General features: G+C 38.4%; 1 protein-coding gene across 1 annotated transcript in view; it reads right to left on the minus strand.

The window, feature by feature from the left end:
• LOC144647369 (tRNA (uracil-5-)-methyltransferase homolog A-like) overlaps positions 1 to 26376 on the minus strand; it is a 75100-nt gene that overhangs the window by 46028 nt on the left and 2696 nt on the right. The window contains exons 2-7 of the mRNA XM_078507171.1: positions 15655 to 15746; positions 12547 to 12565; positions 12309 to 12365; positions 6148 to 6220; positions 3049 to 3130; positions 2577 to 2631 (exon numbers count right to left, since the gene is read on the minus strand). Of these exons, the coding sequence (XP_078363297.1) occupies positions 2577 to 2631; positions 3049 to 3130; positions 6148 to 6220; positions 12309 to 12365; positions 12547 to 12565; positions 15655 to 15746 (378 nt within the window). The remainder of the gene's footprint in view (positions 1 to 2576; positions 2632 to 3048; positions 3131 to 6147; positions 6221 to 12308; positions 12366 to 12546; positions 12566 to 15654; positions 15747 to 26376) is intronic.

Raw genomic sequence — 26376 nt, forward strand, 5'->3', positions numbered from 1 at the left:
CTCCATGCTCCTAGCTAGGGGGGTCTGGTATGCCCCCCCAGAAAATTTTGAAAAAGTTGAAGCCTCTTAGACGTGATTTCCGTGATTCTGAGCAGCTTTAAACGTCCTTCAACTAAGCTATTAAACTGCTGTTTTTCCTTGCTAATTTACAAAACAATTCTTTCCTCAATTTACCTTGTTTATCATTGAATTATATTTGGGACAGAAACTCTAGTTCTTACAAACAGTAATTGAAATTTGAAATTGAACTTACACGAAAGAACAGATATGTGTCGTTTTGTTCACCTGCGAGCGTGGAAATCTTTAGCCTCTAGCAATGTGACCAACGGAACAACTGGGCGAGTCAATGCTTTGCTTGTGAAATCGCTTCGTTCAATTTTGAGTCATGCAAAGAAAACGGTAAGAAAACTCGCTGAAAAGATGCAACCCTAGTAAAAATAGGCGGGGGGGGGGCAATGGAGAAGAAAATCTTGCCAGCAAAGCCAAAACAACTCTTGAATGCTAAAAGAAATGTTTTTTTTTAAAAAAAATTATACACACATGATTTGTTACATTAAGCACAGAAATTCCTAAATTGCCGCCCAAAACAAGCCGTCGAAAATTTGAGGGTAAAAAATGTGATGATGATGATGATGAAAAGTGGCTGTCCTTAGCCTGCGTGGCAGGCGTAAAAAGGGGAGGGAAAGGGAGAGGGGAAAAGAAGGGGAAGAGGAGAAGAGGGAACGCCTGCCGTAAGAACCCGGTATTTTGCATAACGCCCATCAATTTTCCATTAATCCAAAATTAGCAACTGTCAGTTAACTGTTAGTACGTTAACCAATCAGAACGCAGCCAGTGCTTCTTAGACACGCAGGAATTTCTGTTTCCCGGGACTCCGGAAGCGCGAGTATTTTTGTGCAAAGTAGAAAACCTCACCTCGGTACAGCCATGATTTAGCGTGAAGATGTCCGCAACTCCTACAAAGAGTTCAAAACTGGCCGAAAAAAGAAGGAAAACGAATGATCGCTGTCGATTCTGTGCTGTGGTATTTGAAAGTCCATCAGGTTCAAGAGCGTCGTTTGAAAATTTATTTACGAAATCTACAAGGCAAGAGAGTCCAGGAACAGTTCTGGCAGATAATTTGCTGTTCTTCGATTGGATTTCCGTTACTTAAATGCCAAAGCTTGTCAGAACGCGTTTGCAGAGGTTGCGGCCGCAAAATACGAAATGCTGCAGAGTTTTATTATTTTATCAAGACAGCTGTAACTTCCAGCAATGCCACTGCTTTTCCGGCAGCGAATTGTGAGTCAACGGTCGAAGAAATCAGCACCAAACGTCAACTTCCAACAACGGTTACTCCGGAACGAAAGCAAGGAAAAAAGGCCTACAACAGAACCAGATAAACGCTTAACGGAGCGGGGCAATTCAAGGAAGTCGCTGCAGTTTTCTGTTGAAAGTGCAATTGGGGAAATCGAAGACACGGCTGGAGGCGACAAGGCGGAAAGGGTCAAGATCAAGATCATCGCTCGATAATTTGGACAAGTCAGTGATTCCAAATCCTGGAGCTGATTTTCCCTTCAGTGGCGAAATATCAAGAATCACTGCATTATCGCACTGATTTTCGTTTAATAGTTCGTGGTTTGCACAAACATTTGATAAATCAAACTCTCGCCGTAACCAGTAGGCAAAACTGACAGGACATCTCTACCGGCTAGAAGAGCCCTGACAGCAGATTCTTGCTCCGGTTTCAAGACAATATTCCATTAGCAAGATTCTTAATGCACTTACTAATACGTCCATGTCCGCCGCCATCTTAGTTGTTTGTGAAATAAAATTGTGAAACTTGCATTTTACAATACCAATTGTTTCCTAGCCAATCAGAATTTTGCGGCTGCCAGAGGCCGCAGAAATGAACAAAAGGGGGTTCTTAGAGCAGGCGTCTTAGACCAGGCTAGAACTACCTGCGAATTGCACAAAACAAAGGTAGGAACACCCTCAGTTCTTCAAGAGGTGCTGTCAACTTACAGGTATTCGGACTTGATGATGTCCTTCAACCACCTGGCAGCCGCACTTGTGCTAAAACTAAGTCTTTGATTTTCACAATCAAACAGTCATTTTTTTTGCTTTTTCCTCACGTGACATCATGTCACAAGGCAGTATCCAGTCCTTCACTGTCTAAAGCGAATAAAAAACATGGCTGCCAGAAACTCTAACCACAGACGGTTCTGAAATACATTTTTTATAACCTGCCCAGACAGTTCTTTAACCCTACAAGGAAAGATTTGCACATGATGTGTCGAAAAACTCATACTGCTGGCTGACTGTGGACAAAGCAAGCTTGTTTTTGTTTTGCATGTGTTATTTCCGAAATGAAATACAGCACAATGTTTAGGATGCGTAAATGCGAAGTTTGGAACTGTTTTGACAGTGTTCAATTTAACGAAAAAATTGAAGTGTCATTATTGTCAGCGCTCATTCAATTGATAATAATTAAATAATAATAATAATAATAATAATAATAATAATAATAATACAATAATAATTCAATACGACCTTTAAACCAAAAAAAAAGTTACATGTAATAATATTTGACTTACTTCCATTTGCTTACTGTATGGCTGATCCCACAGTGGAGTTACTACATGGTTTAACCTTGTTAAAAAAAGATATCAATAGTTATCAAGCATCTGAACTAGTGAAAAAACTAGATGTAAATACTGTTTGGTGGTTTGACATTGTCAGCCTCATGTGTCCTCCTGCAAGTTCTGTCGTTGAGTTCTGACTACACATAAAATGCAACTTTATAGGTTGCTACTGGTTTCTTAGAGTGCTGATGAGTGTTCTCTTTGAGGTTTGCTACGGTTTTGGTTGGATTTGATCTCACTATTAAAGTGCCTATGAAGTAAAATATAATTGCTCTTATTTGAAAGGCTTTTCAAAATAAAGAAGAATGGTATTTTCTTTTTTTGAAATATCTTTTTTTAGAGATATTACGGTTTTTGAAGAAAAGAGCTCCAAGTTTGAATGTGGGACTTAGTCAAAGTCAGCTCTAGCAGTTGATTTGCTCACCTGACAGAAATAGCGAGTTCTTCCCCTTCTTCTTCGTCGTCTACTTTTATTCTCTTGGCATCAACATTTGATCGTGCTGCATCTGAACGCATTTCAAGGATCATTAATTATATTTGATATGTTAGATAAACCATGCAAAGAATACATATGTACCACTAAAAAAAAGGATCCATCACTTGTTGCAAATTATGCAAATTTCAAGTTAAAAATTCTTTCCCCACCCCTCACAAAAAACGCATCAACCCATTCTTAAACATCTATTAACCCTTTGAACGCCAACCCAGGTTCAGGCCCTGCGAGGGGCAGCCATATTGGATTTTTCACAAAAAATTAATTTGTTTCTCACAATTTAAGCACTGAAGTCATGATCAGCATTTTATTACTCTTTCTAGTTTTCGTTCTTGGACTAGAAAAGGCACTACAGCAAGTATGTAAACTGAATTGGCCAGGCAGTTACAACTGCTATGGCAGCCTGTTTGTATTTACAACAAAACACTGAGGTTGTTCGATTGCTGGTTTTCACTGTCATGCAATCAAAAAATAAATTTGAAACCATTCAACCACTGAAGATATGAATTTCAAATATTATAGACGATAAATAGATAAACAATTTCTTCTCCAAGTTTCAGGTCTGTGCGGTGTACCGTTCGCGAGTTATTTGCCAAACCTTTCCACGCAAATTTATAAAGCTTAGTATAGAGATGCCATAACTGTGTCCTTCTGAGGGACACAAATATGGCCGCCGTGATGTCAGAGAAACCATCTGGAACTCAATTCTGTTTACAACAGCGGCAATCTTTGGCTCATGAGCTAGTACAGTTTTACATAAACACCACTTATTATATCTGAAATGTTCAATCTGTTGAAAATGGAAAGGAAAGGCCTTTTTTCAAACAAAACAGCTTTGTCACGGCACTCAGCTTGATGTCACATATGACGGAGAATTCAAATTTTCAAAATGCTCTGTTTAAAAAACGAATGACACTTTCGATCTGGAAATTTGCAAAAAGATATACCGTAAAACCCCGCAGATAAGACGCACCTTTTTTCCAAAAATTTTCGCTCGAAAGCGGGGGGGCAGCTTTTCGGGGGGAACATTCGGAAAAGGTGCGGTAAATTTTCGTTAACTGATGCTAATTTATGGAAAATTATGTAAATTAAAAAACATAAAACTACAAGAGAGTACCGGTCATTGCTTTTGCAAGTTTGACAGCTCCAATACTGTTTGCAGTGTCGACAATGGCCTATAACTTTAACAGTAATATTGATACTTTTACGAGCGAGAAAATACCACGAGTATTCACGAGTAAGATGGCCAATTGTTTCTTTCTCATTTTGCACTTTGATGAAAAATTTTTCAAATTGATTACGAAATTCTCTTTATGCAACAAGTTTATCTCCAATAGATGGCTCCCAAATCTCTTTAATTTGTCGATATGATAGCCACGAAACCGAACGCCTCCATCGCCATCTTGTTTTGCTTTACGTTCTCGCCCTAGTCCCATATTCGCGTCCGATCAAATGCCTGGTTACTAAGCTACGAACGTTCGGCAAACGCAAGTTCTTGTTGTTGTGACACAAAAATCTATGGAAAAACTGCGTTGAATGAAGAAATACCTGTCAACAAATGCCAGAAAAAGATCACCCATAATATGCCAAAGTTGGTTTTCATTATATTAAAGAGCTCAAATTGTGGGTAAGACTGAAGTATTTTCTGTTTCAATGTTCATTGAGTTTACGTTCGATGAAGAAGACTTCCTCAAGACTCAACTTGGGATTTTTGACTCGACTTTGGATTTTCTTTGATTTACTTTCAAAAAACTTTTTTTCCAACATTTGAGTTGTTAAACTCAGGGTGCGGCTTATCTGCGGGTGCGGCTTATACGCGGGTGTTTACGGTATTTTAAGTTTATCTTACGTCTAATGACAACGAAAATTTAGTAGGCCTAGTGCATTTTGATTTCAGAATTTTATGACCTGACATGAAAACCAAGAATACCTTCGATTTCTTCCCCGCTTTCATGGTCGTGCTCTCAGCCTGAAATACTTCCATTACACTTTGAAACATCATCACTCTCTCCCTCTCTTTCATCACTAAAATCAGAGCCTCTATCTGCATAAACTTCGGCTAAAACTTCTGTGGTTTTCATCCGACGTGACCTTGCCATCATGTTGGTTTTGCCATATGTTGTGCCAACAATGCAAAATTCTTTGGTCAGCGGATTCGTAAAATAATACTTCCCAGGTCCTTTGAAACGGCCACGGAAAAAATCTTATAATGACCGAGGAAAACTAAAACAAGGCCTAACAGAGGACATATATATATATATATATACGTTCTAGGTACTTGAGGCTCACAATTATGTCAGGACGTATATATTTGTCCTTGGCATTCAAAGGGTTAAAGGGACAGTGTCACAAGAAGTCTTTTAAGTTTTGGTATAAACTATGCTAGAACTATGAGGGTACACTCACTGATCAACAAAATTACCCTGAATTTAAATTTATTCTCCACGATGTAAATAAACCCTAATCAATGGTTTTTTATGTGATTTTCTTCCACATATCACTGTCAACTTGAAAACGTTGGCCTGACTTTTTCAAGTTTTAGGCCACTTTCTTCCTACCCAGCCATAGCCACACCACTTTTTAACAATTTTCATGACTACTACAGTACGCCTTAGTAAGGCCAGGCTGCTATTAGTGGATTTCCAATTAATACCAACACATTCACTGGATTTTTAAGAAGCACCAAATCTCTGCCCCTTGAACAGCATGAAAAGGAAAAGGTGCTTTTCATTTTTTTTTTAAAAAGGCCAGACACCTATTTTGACAAAAATGTAACAAAATACAGGTCAGAGCACAGTAATAGTGGTTTTACAGACTTGTGTATTAGGTTTAAACCCTGGCGGCAACCCAAGACTTGGCCTGCACTTGCCACCTGCCTACCTTGATAATAACTAAAGATTTTTTAGCTATCTACTGCTACTGACTTAACTCCAGCTTGTTGTTAGGAAAAAAGACTGTTACAACAACAACAACAACAACACTTTACTTGTGTAAAGTGCCACAGATCACCAGGAATAATATTCTACTCACCCTGAATCATTCTCTTCCTTGCCATTCCTTCTGCTCGCTGAAGAGCTAGTGGATCAGGAAGAGGCTGGGCAGGCTGAAAACACAAAATGCGTAGTAACAGCAGCAGCAGCTTAGGATATAAAGTCATATTACAGCAAGCTCTGATATTGTCAAGACCTTTTCTGACCAACTGCCAAAGTGCAGTGCAGTGTCAATAGTGAACTTTTAATATATAGATTTAGGCAAGCCTAAAAGCGAAGCTCCCCATTTTAACAATGTTTCCATTCGGATGAATATGCGGTCAAAGCTAGCCCATAGGTGCAAGACAAATTTAAATCGATCATCATTAAAATGAGTTTCTTACGATACAACAAAAATAATAATCTCGAGGTAGAACAACTCATGGCCTCGTAAAAATTAATTAACCCATTGACGCCTGAAGGTTTTACACACGCACCCACCCTTAAATACCTGGCTATTTTATGGCATTGAACGCAAACACACGAGTGGAAAAAATAAACCATTTGCGCAGTAAATTCAGACAAACGATTAGTTTCTAAAGTAAACTTTTATTCAAACTAGACATGTTGAAATACCAATTTATGACTAAAAAAAATTCTCAGCCTTGATAAATTGATCCCAAACCAAATTACAAGACAGCGATAAAATTTTATTCACCTCCAATCCGCGCGTAATTTTGGAGCTCGCAAAAACACGTAGACTTTGTACAAATTCTTAAGAAAAATCATAAAATAGTCGGTTAAAAGATAGGTTTTCAATCTGTTCAACTGACACTGTCATTAACTCAATAACACTGAGCTTTTTGAGGATGCTCATCCTCTTTGCCATGGGGTAGGTAATGTAACGATAGAAACTTCGGGAGCCAATCCGATCACGAACAATGCAGTCGATTTACCGTTGTGACAATCGATCATATTTCGATGGACCACAGATATATCCAATCTTCCATGCATGGCTACCGATAAATGCCCGGCAACACTCGGAAAAATTTTGTGTTGTGGTCAAAATGTGCATGAAAATAATGGCGCATTGCGAGATGAATTCACAACCTTCCAAGGTCGTGCTTTTCATCCTGAACACGGAAATTCCCTCTTTAGGACTTAAAATGAAAAAAAGGCAAAACACCAATTAATTTTAAAGTGGGTCAAATAACAAAGTTCACAAAGTACAGAGTGCTAAAACCTTGCTGGCCGCAAAAACAACCCTTCCAGTGTGGTTTGAATGCAGATCATGGACTTCTTGAATAATCGTGGACTATGTGTGGCTTCTGAAGACTTTACAAAGCAAAATGGTAATGTACAGTGTTGCTTCGAATTTGGATGGAATTTTTGGAAGGATCAGTTAAGTCGCGGCCGGCCACCGAAATTCAAAACCTTTCGCTTGTGTAAGAAATCAATTTCCATGCAGAGTGTCACGTCTTTCAAGTTTTCGATATTTTGTCGGTTTTAAATACATTCCTTGTCTTGATATGAATGAAAATAAATCTGAAACAGAGTTTCTTTCAAGTTTCTTTGATTTGTCCATCTCTTAAACTTAAAAGTTCGAAATTTTTAAGGCAACATATAAGATTTAAGACAAAATTTACAGCTGATTATAAGCATCTTTACGGCGAGTACATGTTGTGTTATTTATTTACATGTAACAGCCGTTTTTGTTTTGAATTGAGAATTATTGCAGTACTTCGAAAAGAAAATTGAGTTTTTTTTATTGAAGGTTAAATGGAAGGAATTGAAAGTATTAGGAACCTGAACCTGAGAACCTGGTTTAAAAATGTCACGCTAACCGCGAATTGTGCTATAAATTAACCTTCTTTGTATCCAAGTATTTTGAGATAATTGTAGGTGAAGAAATTTTGTTCACTGAGGGTGGGTGCGCATAAGGTTTTGAGTTTTTTTGTACCACGGTCTTCTGAACGATTCTGTCAATGCTTTACAAACTTCGGATATCTTTATACCACTACCAGCATCCTCATGCAGTCTGTGACTGCCTGTTATTTCTAGGTGCAAAAAAGCGGTAATTTGAGATGATAAAATTATCTTCAAATCACAGCGGAGTGAAAAAGCAAACAAAACGCTTACAAAATTACAGAATTCAGACCACTAACTTAACACTAGCACCACTTTCTAAGCGCTCCTTTACTTTTAATGTTAATAAACATACTCCTTTGTATATTATGAAGCACTGTTGTAATTTTCTAAAACGATAGACACAATTCAAAACAAAGCAGAGAGCTCTAAACAATGAAGTCTCCCGAAAAATACATATTCAGATAACAACAACTGCGCATCTACCGTAAAAGCCCGCAGATAAGCCGCACCTTTTTTCCAAAAAATTTCGCTCGAAATCGGGGGTGCGGCTTATCTGCGGGAACATTCGGAAAAGGTGCCGTAAATTTTCGGGAACTGACACTAATTTATGGAAAATTATGTGAATTAATATAACATAAAACTACAAGAGAGTACCGGTCATTACTTTTGCAAGTTTGACAGCTCCTATACTGTTTGCAGTGTCAACAATGGCCATTAACTTTAACAGTAATATTGATACTTTACGAGCGAGAAAATACCACGAGTATTCACGAGTAAGATGGCCAATAATTTGTTTCTTACTCATTTTGCACTTTGATGGAAAATTTGTCGAACTGATTACGAAACTCCCTTCATGCAACGAGTTTATCTCCAATAGATGGCTCCCAAATCTCTTTAATTTAACGATATGATAGCCACGAAACCCGAACGCCTCCATCGCCATCTTGTTTTGCTTTACTCTCGCCCTAGTAAGCTTTTGTTGTTGTCACACAAAAATCTATGGAAAAACTACATTGAATGAAGAAATACCTGTCAACAAATGCCAGAAAAAGATCACCCATAATATGTCAAAGTTGGATTTCATTATATTAAAGAGCTCAAATTGTGGGTAAGACTGAAGTATTTTCTGTTTCAATGTTCACTGAGTTAACGTTCGATGAAGAAGATTTCCTAAAGATTCAACTTTAGATTTTTGACTCGACTTTGGATTTTCTTTGATTTACTTTCAAAAAACTTTTTTCCAACATTCGAGTTGTTAAATTCAGGGTACCGTTGCGGCTTATCTGCGGGTGCGGCTTATCCGCGGTAATCTGTTCGCCTTCAAAAGCCTAAAATTCCGCACTCAAAATTGATAAATGAGAAAAACTTGAAAGAAACATTGTTCAGAATTTGTTTTCAGTTAGGATGAAGCAAAGAAATGTGTTCACAAGCTTCAAAGTATCGAAATATTTCGAGCCATGCTGTACTGCACGGCAGAATAAATTATCCAAATGTTTGTGATGAAGGCAAAGTTTTAATTTTAGCAGACTGCTTTTGGAGTCAATTGTACACTTAATGGATTAACCGATCCTTCAAAAAATTACATCCAAATTCGAAGCAATAAAAGTACATAAGAGAAGTCTTGAGAGGCTGCATTTAGGACGTGTTCAAGCCCGTGATTTGAATTCAAAACGCACTTGTAAGCGCCATTACGCCATGTCTTCGCGGCCATGAAAGGAAAGATGAATCCTTCTTCAACAAGGTTTTAGCACTCTGTACTCCATGGTTTTCTGTTTTAGGGCCACTTAAATATTCTATAGTGTTTCTCCTTTCCGTTTTACAGTTGATTTCAGTTTACTTTGGCCGCCCGCTTTGCGAATTTCGTTGGGAAATTGGAAACTTTTGCTTATTACGTTGCAAAGTTTGCGAATCAAATTGTGAACTTCGATACAAAGTTCCCAACTTCGGCCCGACTGAACTTTTCAAGTTTGGTAGTTGAGAAGAAACAAGACATGTTGCTTGAAATTCATGGCGATATCTGAACTCAATGATTTTAGAGCTGGTCAAGGAAAGTTGAAGCTTGAAGTGTAAGACAACGTTTCGCATTAGTGATCACGCAAGTGATTTGCTGATAAATAAATTTTATGCATGCAGAAATTTGGTGAAATTTTAACTTTTTTGTATGAAAATACACATTTAACGATTTCTGTGAGGCATCATCATCAATTTTAAGTCTTCTGCGTTTGTAAGCTGCATAAAACTGGATGGTTTACCCATATGTTAAATTGATTTTAATCGAAGCCGACGCGATGCGACAGGGAAGACTAATTTGTCAAGACAACATGTTTACGGCTCGCTGAACATAAAAGTTTTCGAACCTTTTATATTTTTATTTTTATGACATTTGTTTCCAACAGTTTAGCATAGCAAAGCCCTTTTTGATAAAATATTTACAGAAGGTTTTAATAAATTTGGGCCGAAGTTGGGAACTTTGTATCGAAGTTCGCAATTTGATTCGCAAACTTCACAACGTAATTGGCAACTTCGTAACAAAGTTCCCAATTTCCAAACGAACTTCGCAAAGCGGGCGGCCAAAGTAAACTGAAATCAACTGTAAGTCCCAAAGATGGTATTTTTTGGGTTCAGAATCAAAAGCAAGGCCTTGGAAGTTTCTAAATATGTGCCGCACGGCGCCATGACTTTCTTTTACATTTTTCAACGCACGGAATAAGACGAAAAACCTTCTTTCTAGGACCCCAAGAGTTCCCTAAAAATATGCGCAGAAAGCAAATTCTGATTGGCTTATTTGCCCTTATTATCTATAGAACAATAGGAGAACCAAAAAGTCTCCAGGGAGGGAGGGAAAGAGCATTTGCCACGATGCGGTTTTTACGGGCGGTTTCAGGCAGCACAGGCATTTTAGGGGTGGTTTTCGCACGGGCGGCACAGACCGCCAATGGGTTAAGAGTTATTAATTCTCTTCTTTCTAAGGGCCTCTTCACATGAGCCCGGTTAACGGGCTGTCTCGGTTATCAGGACAGATTTTGACGTTTGTTCATATGGAAAATTTTAGCCCGGTTGACAGGGATAAAATTCAAGAAACGAAACCAAAATTGCGACACATGAAGTTGCATCTTTTGCGACTATCGTAGCTTTATCGACCGTTGTAACTTTACTTATAAAGCTAATTCGCATATTTCTAAAGTGGAAATATATACAAGGAAAAATTATGCCATTTTGACCGGCCAGTTACGAAAGGGAAGCTATTTTTTTTCAAAAAAAGTTGCGTCCCGGCGACCGGGCTGGAGCGTTCATATGGGAAAATTTCCTTCCCGGTTGCCGATATCTCGTTTGCAGAAACCGAGATATCGGTAACCGGGCTGGCCCGCCTTCTCATATGAACACATCAAAAATTTTACAAAGAAAATAGGAGTGAGCCGATATCTCGGTAACTGGGCCAGCCCGGTCAACCGGGATCATATGAAGAGGCCCTAAGAACAGAAAGAAATATATCTGCTGGCCCAAAGGTGCAAGACAAATTTAAATCGATCATTGCTAAAATGCTTTACGGTACAACAAAATTAATAATCTCGAGGTAGAACAACTCATGGCCTCGAAAGAATTAATTAAGAATAATAAATTCTCTGCTTTCTAAGAACAGAAAGAAATATATATCCTGGCCGGCAAGACAAAATTAAATCGATCATGGTTAAAATGAATGACTTACAGTACAACAAAAATATTAATCTTAAGGCAGAACTCACAGCCTCATAAAAATTAATTACCAGTAAGAATTCTCTGCTTTCTAAGAATAGAAAATAGTTTCGCAATCTTCTTATCAACGTCAATATATTTCGTGGACAAATATTCCTGTCTCTTTCTTGCCTGTATTTGCATTAGATAATCAGTAAATCCATAGCAAAATAAAACCAACTTAAGGGGAACAAAAAACAATAAACTGACATGTAAGTATAAGCTTAAATGTATTCATATTAAAGCGACTGAAAACAGCAAAGTATTTAGGGATAGATCTCCTTAGATCTAAGCCTCGCCGACCAAATCTATCAAAACTGCGCCCAGAAAGTAAGAACATGAAATTTTCTGTCATAAAATCGGGCTCAGCAATTCATTACAGGTTGTTACCTTCAATCAGGGTCCTGTCTCTTTCTTCAGACAGTTCAGAGGACTTGATCCATGCAGTGGCTAGCTTCGTTTTAAAACTAACTATGGCTGCCATGTTGGGGCGACGTCATCACACGTGCCCGCGAGCCATGCCACTAGCCAAAATGACCATGAAAACTCAAATGCATCGATTTATGAGTATGGATGCGGGAGCTCCGCTATAAAGCTTTCTCTATTTACTAAATATTGTACCTTAGCAGAAAGTACTTTTCCTTTCCACTTGTGTCCTGATAATGATCTGATGGCCAACTGAGAAGGAGAAAAAAAAAACAATAACTAGACCAGCAGCAAAAAAAATTCCTGGCATTTTATTAAACTAAATCACAAAAAAATAACACAAAGGGATTTGTACCAGCAATGACAGAAAAATAATACAAAACTACTCTTAAATACTGGTGCTATTATGTATAGATGGTAAAACAAGTCTTACTCGTCTCTCCTCTTCATTCCTAAAGACATGGAGAGTGAGAAGGTAAAATGTTTAGTACAATGTACATATGTAGTTGGCTTCAAGGTACCAGTATAACCCAACTTCTCTCAAAAATGCAAATTCTCCTTTTTTAAAACTTGCGTTAAATTTTATGGTCTTTCTTTTGCAAAACATTTGAAAAAGAAAAGCTTTTATGGTTTCCAAGATAGAAATAAAAAATGATTTTAAATTTGTAACTACCACCAACTGAAGGTGAACAAGTTTCTGTCATTCTGTCAGAGAATTGCCAAAACTGAGACACATTGTTTGAGGTCAATGTTTGAAGAAACGGATGCCGTGTTAACCTTTTTCTCCTGCCTAAATTAAGCTTGATTTTTTTTAGATTTAACTTGATTTATGGGTTCATGAAGCTTTGTAAACATATTCACACTTTTAAAATGTGGTGAATTTTTACCATTTTGACAGATCTACCTGTAGTCATAATCTGTAATTATGGTATTAAGCTTTCAAAAAATATGTACGGTTTATAGGGTTTTTGTTAAAACAACGAACGCTAGAGCGGACCATGCACAGATGGTGAAGTGGATTAAACTGATACCTTAAGCTACACAGCGCTTTATTATATAATTATTATTATAGGTGAACCCCTATTAAGTGGCCACCTTTGGGGAAATGGTATTAAGTGATCACTTATAGGGTGAAATTCATCAGAAATTTGCATATTAGGCATGATAGTTATTATTTAGTTCTTGTTTTGTTTTTGTTTTGTTCCAACATTCACCCAAGGTCTTATTTTGCAAGAAATATTTAACATTATCCTGCAAAATCGCGCAGAATATCGCCTGATACTTAGCCGGCGAGGCCGTAGGCCGAGTTGGCTAAAATCAGACAATATTCCACAAGATAAAGCAGAATAATCAGTGTTCTCCCTAGGATGTTGGGAACGCCAGGCGGTATTTGAACTGTGATTTTTCATTGTCAAAACCTGATTTGCACAAATTTGCGATAACTTGTTCCCCCAGGTTACTATCACGTTCTGTCTCTTTTCCAGAGTAAAAAATTATCTAATTTTGCTTTGAGAAGCTTTAAGATTCTGTTTTGAGCAACCCGAGTGGGCTGACTTCACCGTTCTTTCCAAAAACGCGAGAATTTCGTTTAGTATTACATGTACGACAACTTGAAGTGCTGTTGTGTTCCTGTGACAATTTAATAAAGGTAGCTGCTGTTCAAGGAAACAAATGCATCACACTCACACGTTTGAACATATTAATTCAAGGGTAAACCACCCTTATAATGATATTAAAGGTGAGAAAACACAGTAAAAAAAATAATAAGTGATATCGTCTTTGCTTTAAATGTTAAGTGGGATGGCAACTTGGATAAAGTGAAAGTGAATGAAGAAGCGTTCTCAAGTTGAATACTCGGAAAAAAAAGATTTTTTTTTTCAAGTTCCCCCAACGGGAGTCGAACCCATGACCTTCCAGAATACCGGTTGGACGCTCTAACCACTGAGCTATGGGAGACTCGTGGTGAGCGAGGTCATATACACTGTACTAGGTTCTTATGTGTGACACCACAGGCAGACAAGTCTCTGTGTTTGAGGTCGCGTGACGTAAGTGTCACGGTATGCGCTACTTAATCCCATACATTCACTGTGACCTCCGCTTGAATTTACTGATCGTGAGAAATGCTCCATAAAATACTGAATTTCGTAATGTCTGTGATAGCAGCAAACTGCATAACCTTTTTTGCCGTGCACTGTGGGATGGGGAAAGGGTTAATTTTGTTGCTGGCTGGCGTAATCTGACCATTGTTTTCGATTAATTTGAATTTGATGAGCGACCTCTGTTGGCAGTTTCCCACATCCTCTGACGATGGCGATTTCGCAGCGAACTTGGAAATTCGCAGCGGCTTTTAAGCGTGTTAGAACCGAGCGATTGCGGAGATTTTTGGCAGAGATCTTTGAAAATAACCTATCTTTAACTTGCCCGAGGCTGGATGGCGAGCGACGCGTGGAATTGGAGAAATTGGCCAAAAACTTGGAGGCTTGCCAGCCTTGTCATTTTTTCTTACTTTAGCTGGGGGCGGTGACTACTATTGAGGAATAACGGCCTCAAAACCCAATAAAAACACAAAAGATCACATAAAAGATGAAAGGTAAGTGAACTTTATTTATCTGGCTTACAGTAGATCAAAGTTTGGGATGAAAAGATGCGAAATTCAGTATTTTATGGAGCATTTCTCACGATCAGTTGATTCAAGGGAAGGTCAATCGTTACAAATTGCAGTGAATGTATGGGCTCAAGTAGCGCATACCATGGCGTTTACGTCACGCGGCCTCAAACACAGAGACTTGTCTGCCCGTGGTGACACCTGTCCTGCCAACCGCAGGCTCAAATATGTCTAAATGATAAGTGTGGATTAATGTAAAGTGGGATGGCAACTTGGATAAAGTGAAAGTAAATGAAGAAGGGTTCTCAAGTTGAATATTTGGAAAAAAGATTTTTTTTTTTTTGAATAATAATTACTAGTATCCAATTTGAGAAGAACATGCACTACACAAGCCAAGAATATGTTTGAACATTTTTATAGAAAAAAAATTTAAAGCCATTGTGCCCGGGCCAATGCAATGGTTGCAAACAAACGGTTTGCAGTTGGCTCCTCTCAGAAGTGTTGATAACAGTACCCTGACTGTTTTTGCTTAATTACACCCTAGATTTAAAGCTTAACCGAACACCAGAATAAGTTACCGTATTTAGCCGTGTATAATGTGCGCCCGTGTATAATACGCACCCTAATTTTTGGTGTACAATAAAAGTAATGAATGCAGGAATAGACCTACAGCAGTATTTTCTGAATGTTGTGATTGAAAAACTGTATCCTTTCTGAATGTTGGATATCTTCCAATTCTAGCCACAAATATAATATAAGTTGTAATGCTGGTCGCAAAATGGTGATTTTAATTTTTTTTGTGCCCTGTCTGTAAAAAACGCTACCAAAAAAGAAAGAAAACAAATAAAAAAATTTATTCAGTAAAAAGGTGGTATAGAACATAGCTGAGCATATGAATGAATGAACTTTCTACTGAATAACATCTTTGTATTGTACCTGAATGTGACATAGGCATGGTTTGCTCCTGGGGGTAGTTTCACCTTTACAGGTCTTACATTCAGCCTGTTAGCTATCATTTTCTTGAATTGCTGGGAAAAAAGAAACAGTACACAGTAAAAGATAAGTTATGCAATAGCAAGCTTATCACTGGTCCCAATTTCCTCTGTATTTTTTCTAAAATTAAAACAAAAATAGATCATTTAGCAGGTATTATTATGCACGACAGAATGCTTTTGAATTCTAAGAAGTTTGTCAAGACAACATGACTGCCTGTAAGTCAGTGGAATCCCAATATCTCAAAACTCGAAAGAAAACGAAAATTGCTTCAAGAAATCAGGGTTAAATTGCAGAGAAGTACTATCCAAGGGAAAGGAAAATAATATTGGTTCAAGAAATCAGGAGTTTTGAAAAACCAAGGGTTTGGGAAATTGGGATTTAACTGTTTAGTAACAAGAATCTGCAAGCAGTTTGTAACCGTGCGGTTAGTGTTTGACCACCTCTTTCAGTTCTTTGGCTAGAAAGGCGCGGTGCCGCACAGTAAAAAAACTTTAGAAAAGCAGTCACTTCAGAAACACACAAGTCGTGTTTGCGTCAGTCACGGAGTGTGTGTGACATGAATTTCCTTTAGCACGCCTGGCCAGAGAAATGCCTGCTTACGCATGGAATGCAAGCAAATATTTATATTGTACAGAATGTTCAATAAAATAAACCCAAACCAGTTCATTAATGGCAAAGTGCATCGTTGCTGAGTCTCGCGCATGGTTTGATGAATACAACTACCGTGATTCCCTGCAGGCGCGCCCTATAGAGGGAATCGAGTATTGCATTAAAAGAGGTCCATTTCACGCCAAGTCATCAAATCTTGCGTGACCGTGACAAAGGAGCCGGCTGGGCCACGTGGGACTGGAACGATTTACCGACAAAAAAAAAAAAAAAAAAAAAAAAAATGCCAGCCAGACCACCTAAAAGTTCCACAATACGAGAACTGGTGAAATACATGTATAGAACACAGGGATGTAGAGTTGGCTGCCAGCTAATTTCACTGGCTAAAAGAGAGCTTATGACCAGATATATAAAGATATAAAGACCAGTAAAGTCAGCTGGGCTTTTTAATGAGCCAGCTTACGGTAGTTTTTTCTTAGCGACATCCCTGAGAACAACCTCACTTATATTGGTGGGATACAATTCATACACTTCAATTGGTTGTAATACAAATGAGTGCCTTACACAGCTATTTTTATTTTATTTTTGGTTTTTGAAGTTTTGCTTTGTTTTCTCAAAGATTAAACAATTTTTTTAGGACACAACAATTTTCATCCAGTCAGACTCAATGATATCCAAATTATATTGAAAGATTACAGTTAATATTTAACCAAACATTTTGTTCTCTTTTAAGCTTCAACTCTAATATTTTGGGTAATACAATTAAGTTCTCATTGTTTTAATTTATTTAAAACTCTTCAATCTCCCCCAGAGGGCGTGATCCTTCTGGTCTGCGCCAGGGATCAGGACCTCTGGGTTAGTCTGAAAGCCTGCCAAAAAGACAGCCAAATCTGATTGGCTGTTGAAACCTTGTTCATTTTATCCGCGATCTCAGGCACAGGCTCACAACCACACTGGAACCAGGATTTCCTGGTTGCGGTTTTAAATGTGTCCAGTGCTTTTGAGTCTCCCAGCTGCTGGTCAAGGGAAGTGCAGGCTCTAGGAACAAGACTATGTGCTCTTTGGTTTCAGTGCTGACCCGTGTCTGAGCGAGCGAGCTCAAGGTTTTGAGAGAAACAAAATTTTATTTTATTTTATTTCATTGTTCAACGAGAAAGGCATGTCTTTTTTTTTTTCATTGGACGAGATGCTTGTCCATCGCATGGTTACCCCCAGCATTAATTCGCCAGTACCCACTTATTACCTGGGTGAAGAGAGGCACTATAAGAGTGAAGTGTCTTGCCCAAGAATACAATATCATGATTCCGGCCAGGGCTAGAACCTGGACTGCTCAATCTGGAGTCCAGCGCACTAACATTAGGTCACCATGTATCCCTTTTAATGTTAAAATGTCAGAATATTTTCAGGTTTGTTGTACACAAACAATAAAAAAAATCTTATGACTGAATTTTTGAAATTGAACAATATTCAATTTTTTTTGGTTGATTTATAATAAGCTTGGTCTTAAGCGGCACCCGGGAAGGGTATGGTTTTCAAACAGTTTAGTCTGGGATGGGGTATAGAAATCAGAGAGTTTTGGTCTAGAAAAGGGTAGCATTTGGTGGGAAACTGATCGGAAGAGAAAAAGATTGACCTAATCGTAAATAAAATCATCACAGCATCTTTGTTGACAGCTGGTTTCCATTAAAACACTGATAGTTATAAAGTTCTAAAAAATGCAAGTCTGAGATAGGGTAGGTATTTTCGGTGTCTAGTCTAGAATAGGGTTGCGAAAATCAGCTGAAGGCGTTCTGGTATAGGGTAAGGGCTTTAGATTCCCAGCGGCACACCCCCACCCAAAAATATACAGGGTGCCCCCCCGCCCCCCCCGGGAGTGGCACGCAAAAAATGAATGTGTGTTTCCAGAAAATATCCATATCCCCCACGGATGGTCGTTCCGTTTTAACCCCCCAAAGGAGCTGTGGTCATGGTTCGTACAACTTCAGACAAACAAAATTCAAGGCCTTTTCAAGGACTTTTCAAGGACAAAAAATTGTTTTCAAGGACTGCGTTTTATTCACAAAATCAAAAGTCTCCGATTTCTCCGTCCTCTTTTTTATTTCTTAAACACTCAAATAAGTCATCTACAACTTTTAAATAGTTCAGGCTTGGTTGAAGAGATCATCGTGATGGCATTTAACATTTTTAAAACGACAACAGTGTTCCTTTAATGTTTCTCGCCTTTCATGTGAGACTTAAAAGCGCTTTCTCCCATGCGTTCGATGTCGATTACTTTGTTGCAAACACAACACAAAGCCTTGTGCTTGTCGCCTTTAATTAAATTCTTTAGCCCAGCTGAACTTTTCATCAATTAACCATTTACGATTGAATACACATTTGCCCATAGCTAATTTGAATCGCAAACGAAGGAATTCAAAACAACGCTACATGTTTACTCACTATCGGCCATGTTGCCCCTTCCAACAAAACCGACAACCGGACAACCCCACATCAGAGGCCTGGTGCAAGCCCTGGTGCATGAAATTGAGGCAAAAATCTAAATCATCCTTCATGTAGGGGTTCGCGTTTTATACCGACATTTTCGCAAGTTATTTCGCATTTTAGAAGTCGTTCGTGAACAAATTTTTCTTACCAAAATCATTTAATTTATCAGAAAAGTAATAGGGCGTGCAAGAAGTCCTAAATTTCAAGGACTTTTCAAGACCTAATGAAGAAATCAAGTACTTTTCAAGGACTTAACCAAATTCAAGGACTTTTCAAGACGACTGCTAAAATTCAAGACCTTTTCAAGATTGTACGAACCATGTGTGATGGACCCCCACCCCCACCCCCCCAGGAATTTCCAGGTTTCTTTTTTCACTTTTTTAGGCGGTGACGCCTATATGCTATCGCCCGGTGGACGGCCGTGTATGCGTTGTGTATGCGTGCGTGAGAGATTACTCCAACCGAGTAGCACTGGGAACTAGGCACTTTGTTGTTTACTCAGTTTCGGTACGCCATCTTTGATTGTCAATGAGTATGAATCAACTTTAAGAGCATCCATCGGCAAAACGCGTTTGATTTCTAACGTACAGTTAAACGGAGTTTTGGGGTCAGGGGAGAATGATGTACTGGATAATTGTGAGCTCGCTTAAAGAACTTTTTTACCGTTGTACGTGTATTCGAAGTCGGCATACATGATGGCAGACTAAGTTGTCTGATGTTGAATTTGACGAGTGAAGGCCGGTTAGTGTCATAACTTTTGAAACCTTTCCAAAAGGGGAACCGATGGCAGCAGTATCTTGATTAGATTGCAAAGGTGAGCTATCTGAAATCATTGTTTGCCTTGACGTGCTTTGTTGTCGATAATATTTAACTTTAAGTTAATTTTCTTTTCTTTTCCCTTCGCGACTCGCCATCTTCCTTTTACTGCTTTTGATAATATTTATTCGGGTATTTATCTCAAGCCATTAAAAATAACACAATGACGGTATCCGTACTCCTATTTGTACGAGAAGCCAGAGTTCAGAAAGAACTTCTACCCTATTGCTGATTTAGCTGATCTAAAATGTTTTGTTTGATAAGTTGCATAAATGCATGTAAGTGATTCTAGTAGCCCGGTAGTAAGCGGTGTTGACTTCATTACATTTCAGACCATTTCAATACGGAAATGTCACACAATCTTCAGTATCGACTAGGTGTGGAAATCAATCCTGGGCCTTTCTGTTGCTAAATGACGAAGTTCATAATGATTTGATGTATTTATCTTATCATACTGTAGGTTTGCAATGTATTGGAGGTTCGTTTTGTAGTCAAGGCAAATAACAATAAAAATTAATAAGAAAAATGCAATTTCTGGGATCATTGTAACATGTTGTAAAGCGTCATCGCCTGTGCATGCATGTATGCGTGCCGGTTATTTTTTTAAGCCTTAACAAATTTTTAGCATTGTACGCTTATTACAGGGCCTCTGATATTATGCGACGTAGCGATTTCGCATAAATTATTGATGTCAAATCGCAACTTTTCGCGTAGTTCATCACAAATTGCATAATTCGTACAAAATCTCACAATTTGAGAAAAAGATAAAGAAAATTCTCGCTTTAACTAAGTCTTAAAACAATTTCAACGTTGTTTCAAGGTGGTTTACCTGTCAAAAAACCTCGGGAAACCTCTGATGTGGTTAACATTACTTCGGGCAGGCAACTTCCTTTTTCAGTTTCAACTTAGCCATAACAACATTCCCATAAAATAATTTGCTCTCTGTCTTTGCTTTCTTGTAGTGCTGGAAATAATTTTTCTTACTTGAAAGGACATGTGTCCTTCTAAACTTTAATTTTGAACGGACATATTGGAAAATTGGTCTGACACTAATTTGCATAAATGTGATTTGCATAAAAAAAAGTAAAAAGAATGTTATATAAAGAGGTGAATGTTAATGAATGTCAATCAATAACTTCTGCTACAAAAATTATTCCTGTTTCAAAAACTGCTTCTGTTGAGTACATCAGTGATCAGAAGATTCTTCTTCTAATTAAAAGCAGTTAAAATCCGAAGACAGCTACTCAGAGAATCATCAAAAATCAACAAACGTGAATAAGAGTTATACAAACAGTCACCATTAGTGGTTGATTTACAAGCGACCACATTCTTTCTCCAAATCCAAGACAAGGTTTCAGAATACTTTATAGCTTGAGGATGTAACGTGAGAATAAATCCTTTGATGTTTCCTTCTGAATGTTTTGATTAAGGAAATTTAAATCAGCTTCTACTTCTACGTGTGAAAAATTCATCATGTTCATTACGAAACAACATCGAGATTCAAAGGTTGCTGGGAGGAAGACGTTGTCATTTTTAGATGTATGATGTAAAAATTTGGAGCCGACCAATCAGCTTCTCTGGTTCCCACGATAATAATGAATGCAAAACCATGATGTCTGTGCGGCAAAATTTTCACGGCACTTTTGCAAAAACGTTCAGTGTGACACAGGCTTTTCCTGTAAAATTGTTTGACATTTAAAGAATGTGCATTTTTCAGAAAATCTTTATTCTTTGTGTATTTGTGTGGATTTCCCTCTAAAAAATCTGTAAATGCGGTTCGACAAAATGCAATGTTTGTTGCCTAGCACGTGACTTAATACTTCCCCATGAGACAGGTCTCAAGTTATGAGACAGTATGTTTGTTTGTTCAACAAAATTTGCATAAACCTCACACTTTGAAAACAGTCAAAATAAATTGCTGGAACGAGAAGGACCGCTATCTGCTATCTGGCAAGTTGACAAATTGTTGACTAGATTTAAGTTTTATTGAAATGGAAGCTGCTTAAAATCACGGGAATTAAATTTTTGTCTAGAACTTTTGTGGAAAATTATACTTGTTATTCACGTAGCTAGTGTGCCTGAGTGTCCCCTGTTTCAAGTATAAAAATTCGCGCAGCATTTCGAATATAAAACATTCGAATTTACTACGGTATTTTTTAAGTACTTTGAAGCTCTTATAAATTAAGTCGATGGGTGCCAAGTCACGCTCACTCGTCACGCCCGGTAGTTTTTTTGGGAAATAATAATTATTGTTCTTAGCTGAAACATGTCAGATTTTAGACAATCACATGAACTAACGTTTCAGATATCAACCATTTTTGAGAGCAACAGTAAAAGATTTCGATTTCAAATCAGAGGCGTTAAAAACTTTCCAAGACATAGTCACGTAAGTTCTCAGACATCATGTCCGAACATATTGCAAAATTGGCCGGACATTCGGGCATATTTGATCGGACAATGTCTGATGACCGACAGTAATTTCCAGCACTGTGTATTGTATTGAAGTTTACAAGGCAAATGGCTGAATTCAGAATGTTTAAATCCTTCCATGAAGTCAAAAACATCGTAGAGTGTTTGATCGTTCGACACCGTACGCTGACATGTGCGCCTTCATTAATTCAGTCAGCGGTAAAGTCTTCGACGTTCTACTACGTTATGTAGTGTACACGGAAAGCCATTTGATATTGAAAGAAACGCAAATGAGGTGAAAATAATTTAATTTAATTCTAATACAGATATTTATCGTTCCTTTATGCTCTAAAAATCGATGGCGTCTGCAACAAAACCAAATTGTTTTGCAGTCTTCATTGTACAAGATTGCACATGCTATAATTTTTTTCGAAGAGATATACCCTTTATTCGAAAAACCGTTGGCTATCATATTTCACAAGAAAAAATACACGTTAATTAAGCAGCCATACTTTACAAAATAATTATATCATCGGTAGCATTATAAAAATCTACCAATAATATCCCAGTTAAGTTAACAGTAACAAAGGCATACCATTCCTCCTAAAAAATCTTGTAGAAAAAGTGACTTCCGGACGTTATCTTGTAGAGTACAGAGACCGTTATATACAAAAAGAAATTCAACTATTTTGAAATGTCAGTTTGTTCAAATCAACATCACGTCATGCTTAAGGACGTTCACGCTAATTGTTTATGCCCATCATTACTGCGCATGTTATTCATGTCGCAACGTCACGCCACGTCACGCATGAGCGCGCGAGCTGAGAAAACTTTTCAAACACATATAGGGTGGGTAGCCGTTGCATTAACTTGGCTTGCAGTTTCCTCTCTTGAACGGTCGGTGACCCCCACTTTTTTCAGGATATACCACTTTTACTGATAAATCTCCACTGATTGACAAAAAATAAGCGAAATTTCAATGTTGAAAGTTTGTTATTTTTTCATTTTCTCCACTTGCGCGTTACCAAATCAGCCACATTTTCCAGTCTCGAGTTTTCGCAAATCCAATTCTTTAAGGCAAGATTTTCCTTAAGGGACTTCAAAAGCGAAATATATTTGTACAATAGACCCACTAAAATAAATTCAGACAATACATCAATTTATTTAAAATATTTTGTCACCAAAGCCGCTGAGGTCATATCGAATGACAAAGTGAAATTTATCCAAATACACGCCCTCTTTCGGTTATCGTATCTCGGAAACAATGTCGGTGACCCCCACTTTTTTTTACATTTCTGATAAAAATAAGTAACAAAGTATCTTTGGTGAAATTTTAAGAAAAATTGCAATGTTGGAAGATTTTCGCGCGAACGTCCTTAAACTCTCTATTATCTCAAGCTGAACGAATGACCCCATCAACAAGGGCTCCAGTAGCATCCAGGCCATAAACCGCACGATCCTTAAAGTACCATATGTACACAACATCGTTCTCCTCGTGAAAACGTTGAACTTCTTCCATGTACCAGCCTGGTTTCCAATTTGTACCCTCTTAATCTTTCTCACTCCACAAAACCTCTAACCTTTGACCGACAACGAAAGCCTCCCTGCCTTTCAATTCTTCCGGTTGATCTCTAAGTTTCACTGGTGGTCATTTTCTTCTCTGTGGACGTTCCATACCTTTTTGACATTCCTTAATACCTTTTCCTTTTTGGCTTTAGATTTCTTCACCATTTTGCTTTGACCTCCGTCATTTATTTTGCTGCTTCTTTGTTCCAATTCATCAATTCTCAGCCTTGATGATTCTTCTTTCTCAGCAACAATAACTCTTAAGGACTCGAGAGCACTTTGTACGTTTTGCTTCTGCCCACTGTCGACATCAATGGATGGTGTTTTCTGCGACAAAACATCCTTTAGGCATGACGTTCTTGTGGTAAGAGTATTTTCTTGCCCATGTCCAAACTTTTCTCCTACGACGAACAGTAATTACATTAAGGTCATATTGGGCTTTACTTATTTGTTGAGCCTGATGTGTAATATGCACAAGCGCTCTCTTGAGAAGGCGGTTTCTGGGTACCCTGCCTTAAGAAGCCCTTCTCTTGTGACAAGTGCTTCATTGGTTCCGACCTCTAAAACACGGCGAGTCCTTAAAATAAGCCTCAGCTGAGCAACGGACAACCACATTAATCCAGCACTAGAACTTGGTATTGATTCCATATCTCCATCGTAGAGTTAACCTTCGTCCAATTTAACTTGATCCTTTTCGCGTGTTTCGTTTTCTGCAATGCGCCGCACAAGCTCATGTTTCTTGCCAGTAGTAAGTAGCCCAGACTCACTGCACATTTTCACAAGTGTCTCTCTACTTTCGTTTTTGCTTTCTCAAATCTTTGGGGTTCCTGCTTGTTTTGCCATCTGGGTGCATCCCGGTTGAAAGGTTTAGTTTCGCAGTCGACTTCCGTTTGTTAGTGACAACGAACCACAGGTTTTCATTTTCCATAGGCGTTTCTTTCCTTGTATTTGCAGCCTCAACTTGCCCCACTGAAGCTTGATTGCTTCCGTGAAACAAGGGAACAAAATGGTTTACCACGAACTCTTTAGAGCGGTCAGGCCAACCAAGCGTGTTTCTCACAATTCTGGACTGATTAAAGGATTGTCTTGGTTTGAAAATGTTCTGGAACACAGGCAAGAGTTTATTTTTCTGATCTGGGTACACCGTTTCAAAAGGAGCCCCAAGGACACTCCCTAGGGCCATTATTTGCAGAGTGCTGCTGTGAGAATAGTTCTTGCATGGTCTCATGATCTCATTGTCAAAGGCTCTTTCAAAGCCATAATCACCATAAACTTTAGAAGAACTTGACGAAAAGCAAGTAAGGTCGCACAGTGTCTCTACAGACATAACACCAGGGCCAGTAGGAAATTTCCGAAGTAGGAAATTCTTGCGTTTACCAACACAGGGTGATTTTGGTAGAACTGCCTGTTCTTGGCAAGTTCAAGACAAGTTCATAGTCGCAGTTTAAGGGCCAAGGTTTCTGATTGACAAATCGCCAGACTAGTCGAATTAAACAAGCATTTGCATTCACCGGTAGATGTGATTGGAACGACCGACATTCCGCGGATATTTGCTGGAATGATTTGCCGAGAGACTTCATCCACATGTAGTTTTTTTTTTTTTTTTTTTTTTTTTTTTTTTTTTTTTTTGTTTTTTTTTTTTTTTTTTTTTTTTTTTTTTTTTTTTTTTTAAGGTCGGAAATGTTTTAAATCATATTCACCAACTCTCCAAGCAAGACTTTAACTCCACTTTCCCTTCAGTTGCTCGCATGCCCTACAGAATGCGTAGAAATCGCTGCACACAGCTTCCAAACGTCGCAGATCTTGAGGCGCCATGCTTAACTAGCTACACCCAGTTGTCATACAATATTATCTGTACGCGAAGTAAAGCGATCGCAAACATGTCATGCACAAACAATTTTTGACAAAGCGTAACTGATTTAAAACAGGCTCTCCAATTTCCCTCTTTCATGAAATAATTTAATAGCGCACGGCACCGTTGCCCCCAATGCTTTTTGATTACATTTTGACAGCTTTCTAACAACTTTTACATGGTTTCCATTTGAGCCGGCCAATCAAAACGTACGAACTGTCAAGAGCGGAAATGTCAACTTGTCAAATCCGCCGATCAATCCCATGAGAGTTTAAAAACTGCCAGTCACCTTGTTTTTAACGTTATCACAAAGATGTCAGATCTTCTTGTTTATGTGAACGAAAGTATTTCTTGTTCAGTGAAAATCGAGAATTTTGATATTAGCCTGAAAACGTTTCGTCAGGACACTTTAGATCAGCAGGTCAGCACCGTGTTGCCACCGCATGACAAGTTCACCAGCGTATCGTCGTTGGTGTCGAACAAGAAGCGGCTATTAAATTGAGCCAGTGCATGCTAAAGGAAGAAGCAAATTTCGCAGTTTACTTGCTTAGAGAAGAAGTGATCAACTTAAAGGCCAATGAGCCGGACTTAAAACACGTACCAGCTGAATCAAGAGATGGTGATCAAGATCAAGTTCCACCACAAAAAAAACCAAGATCAGTCATCAGCCGGCACTCATGTGCGGACCCAGCACAGCAACACTACGACCTTCCTCTGCACCCTTTTCTGCGGCTAGAGCGCGCAATGTTAAGATATTTAAGGAGCAAGAGATCAATGAAAGCACAGGTATGAAAAAGTCGTACTGACTGTTTTGGAATGACAAAGCAGAAGAGTTATGCAGGAGCAACGCCCTCAAAACCTTCAAGCCTGGAGAGATCCAAGGAGCAATCAATGTTGCGTGGTCACTTAAATTTTAAAAGATGGCAGAA

Source organism: Oculina patagonica, chromosome 3 (genome assembly GCF_052425735.1).
Source record: "Oculina patagonica isolate OP01 chromosome 3, crgOcupat, whole genome shotgun sequence".
Lineage (NCBI taxonomy): Eukaryota > Metazoa > Cnidaria > Anthozoa > Scleractinia > Oculinidae > Oculina > Oculina patagonica.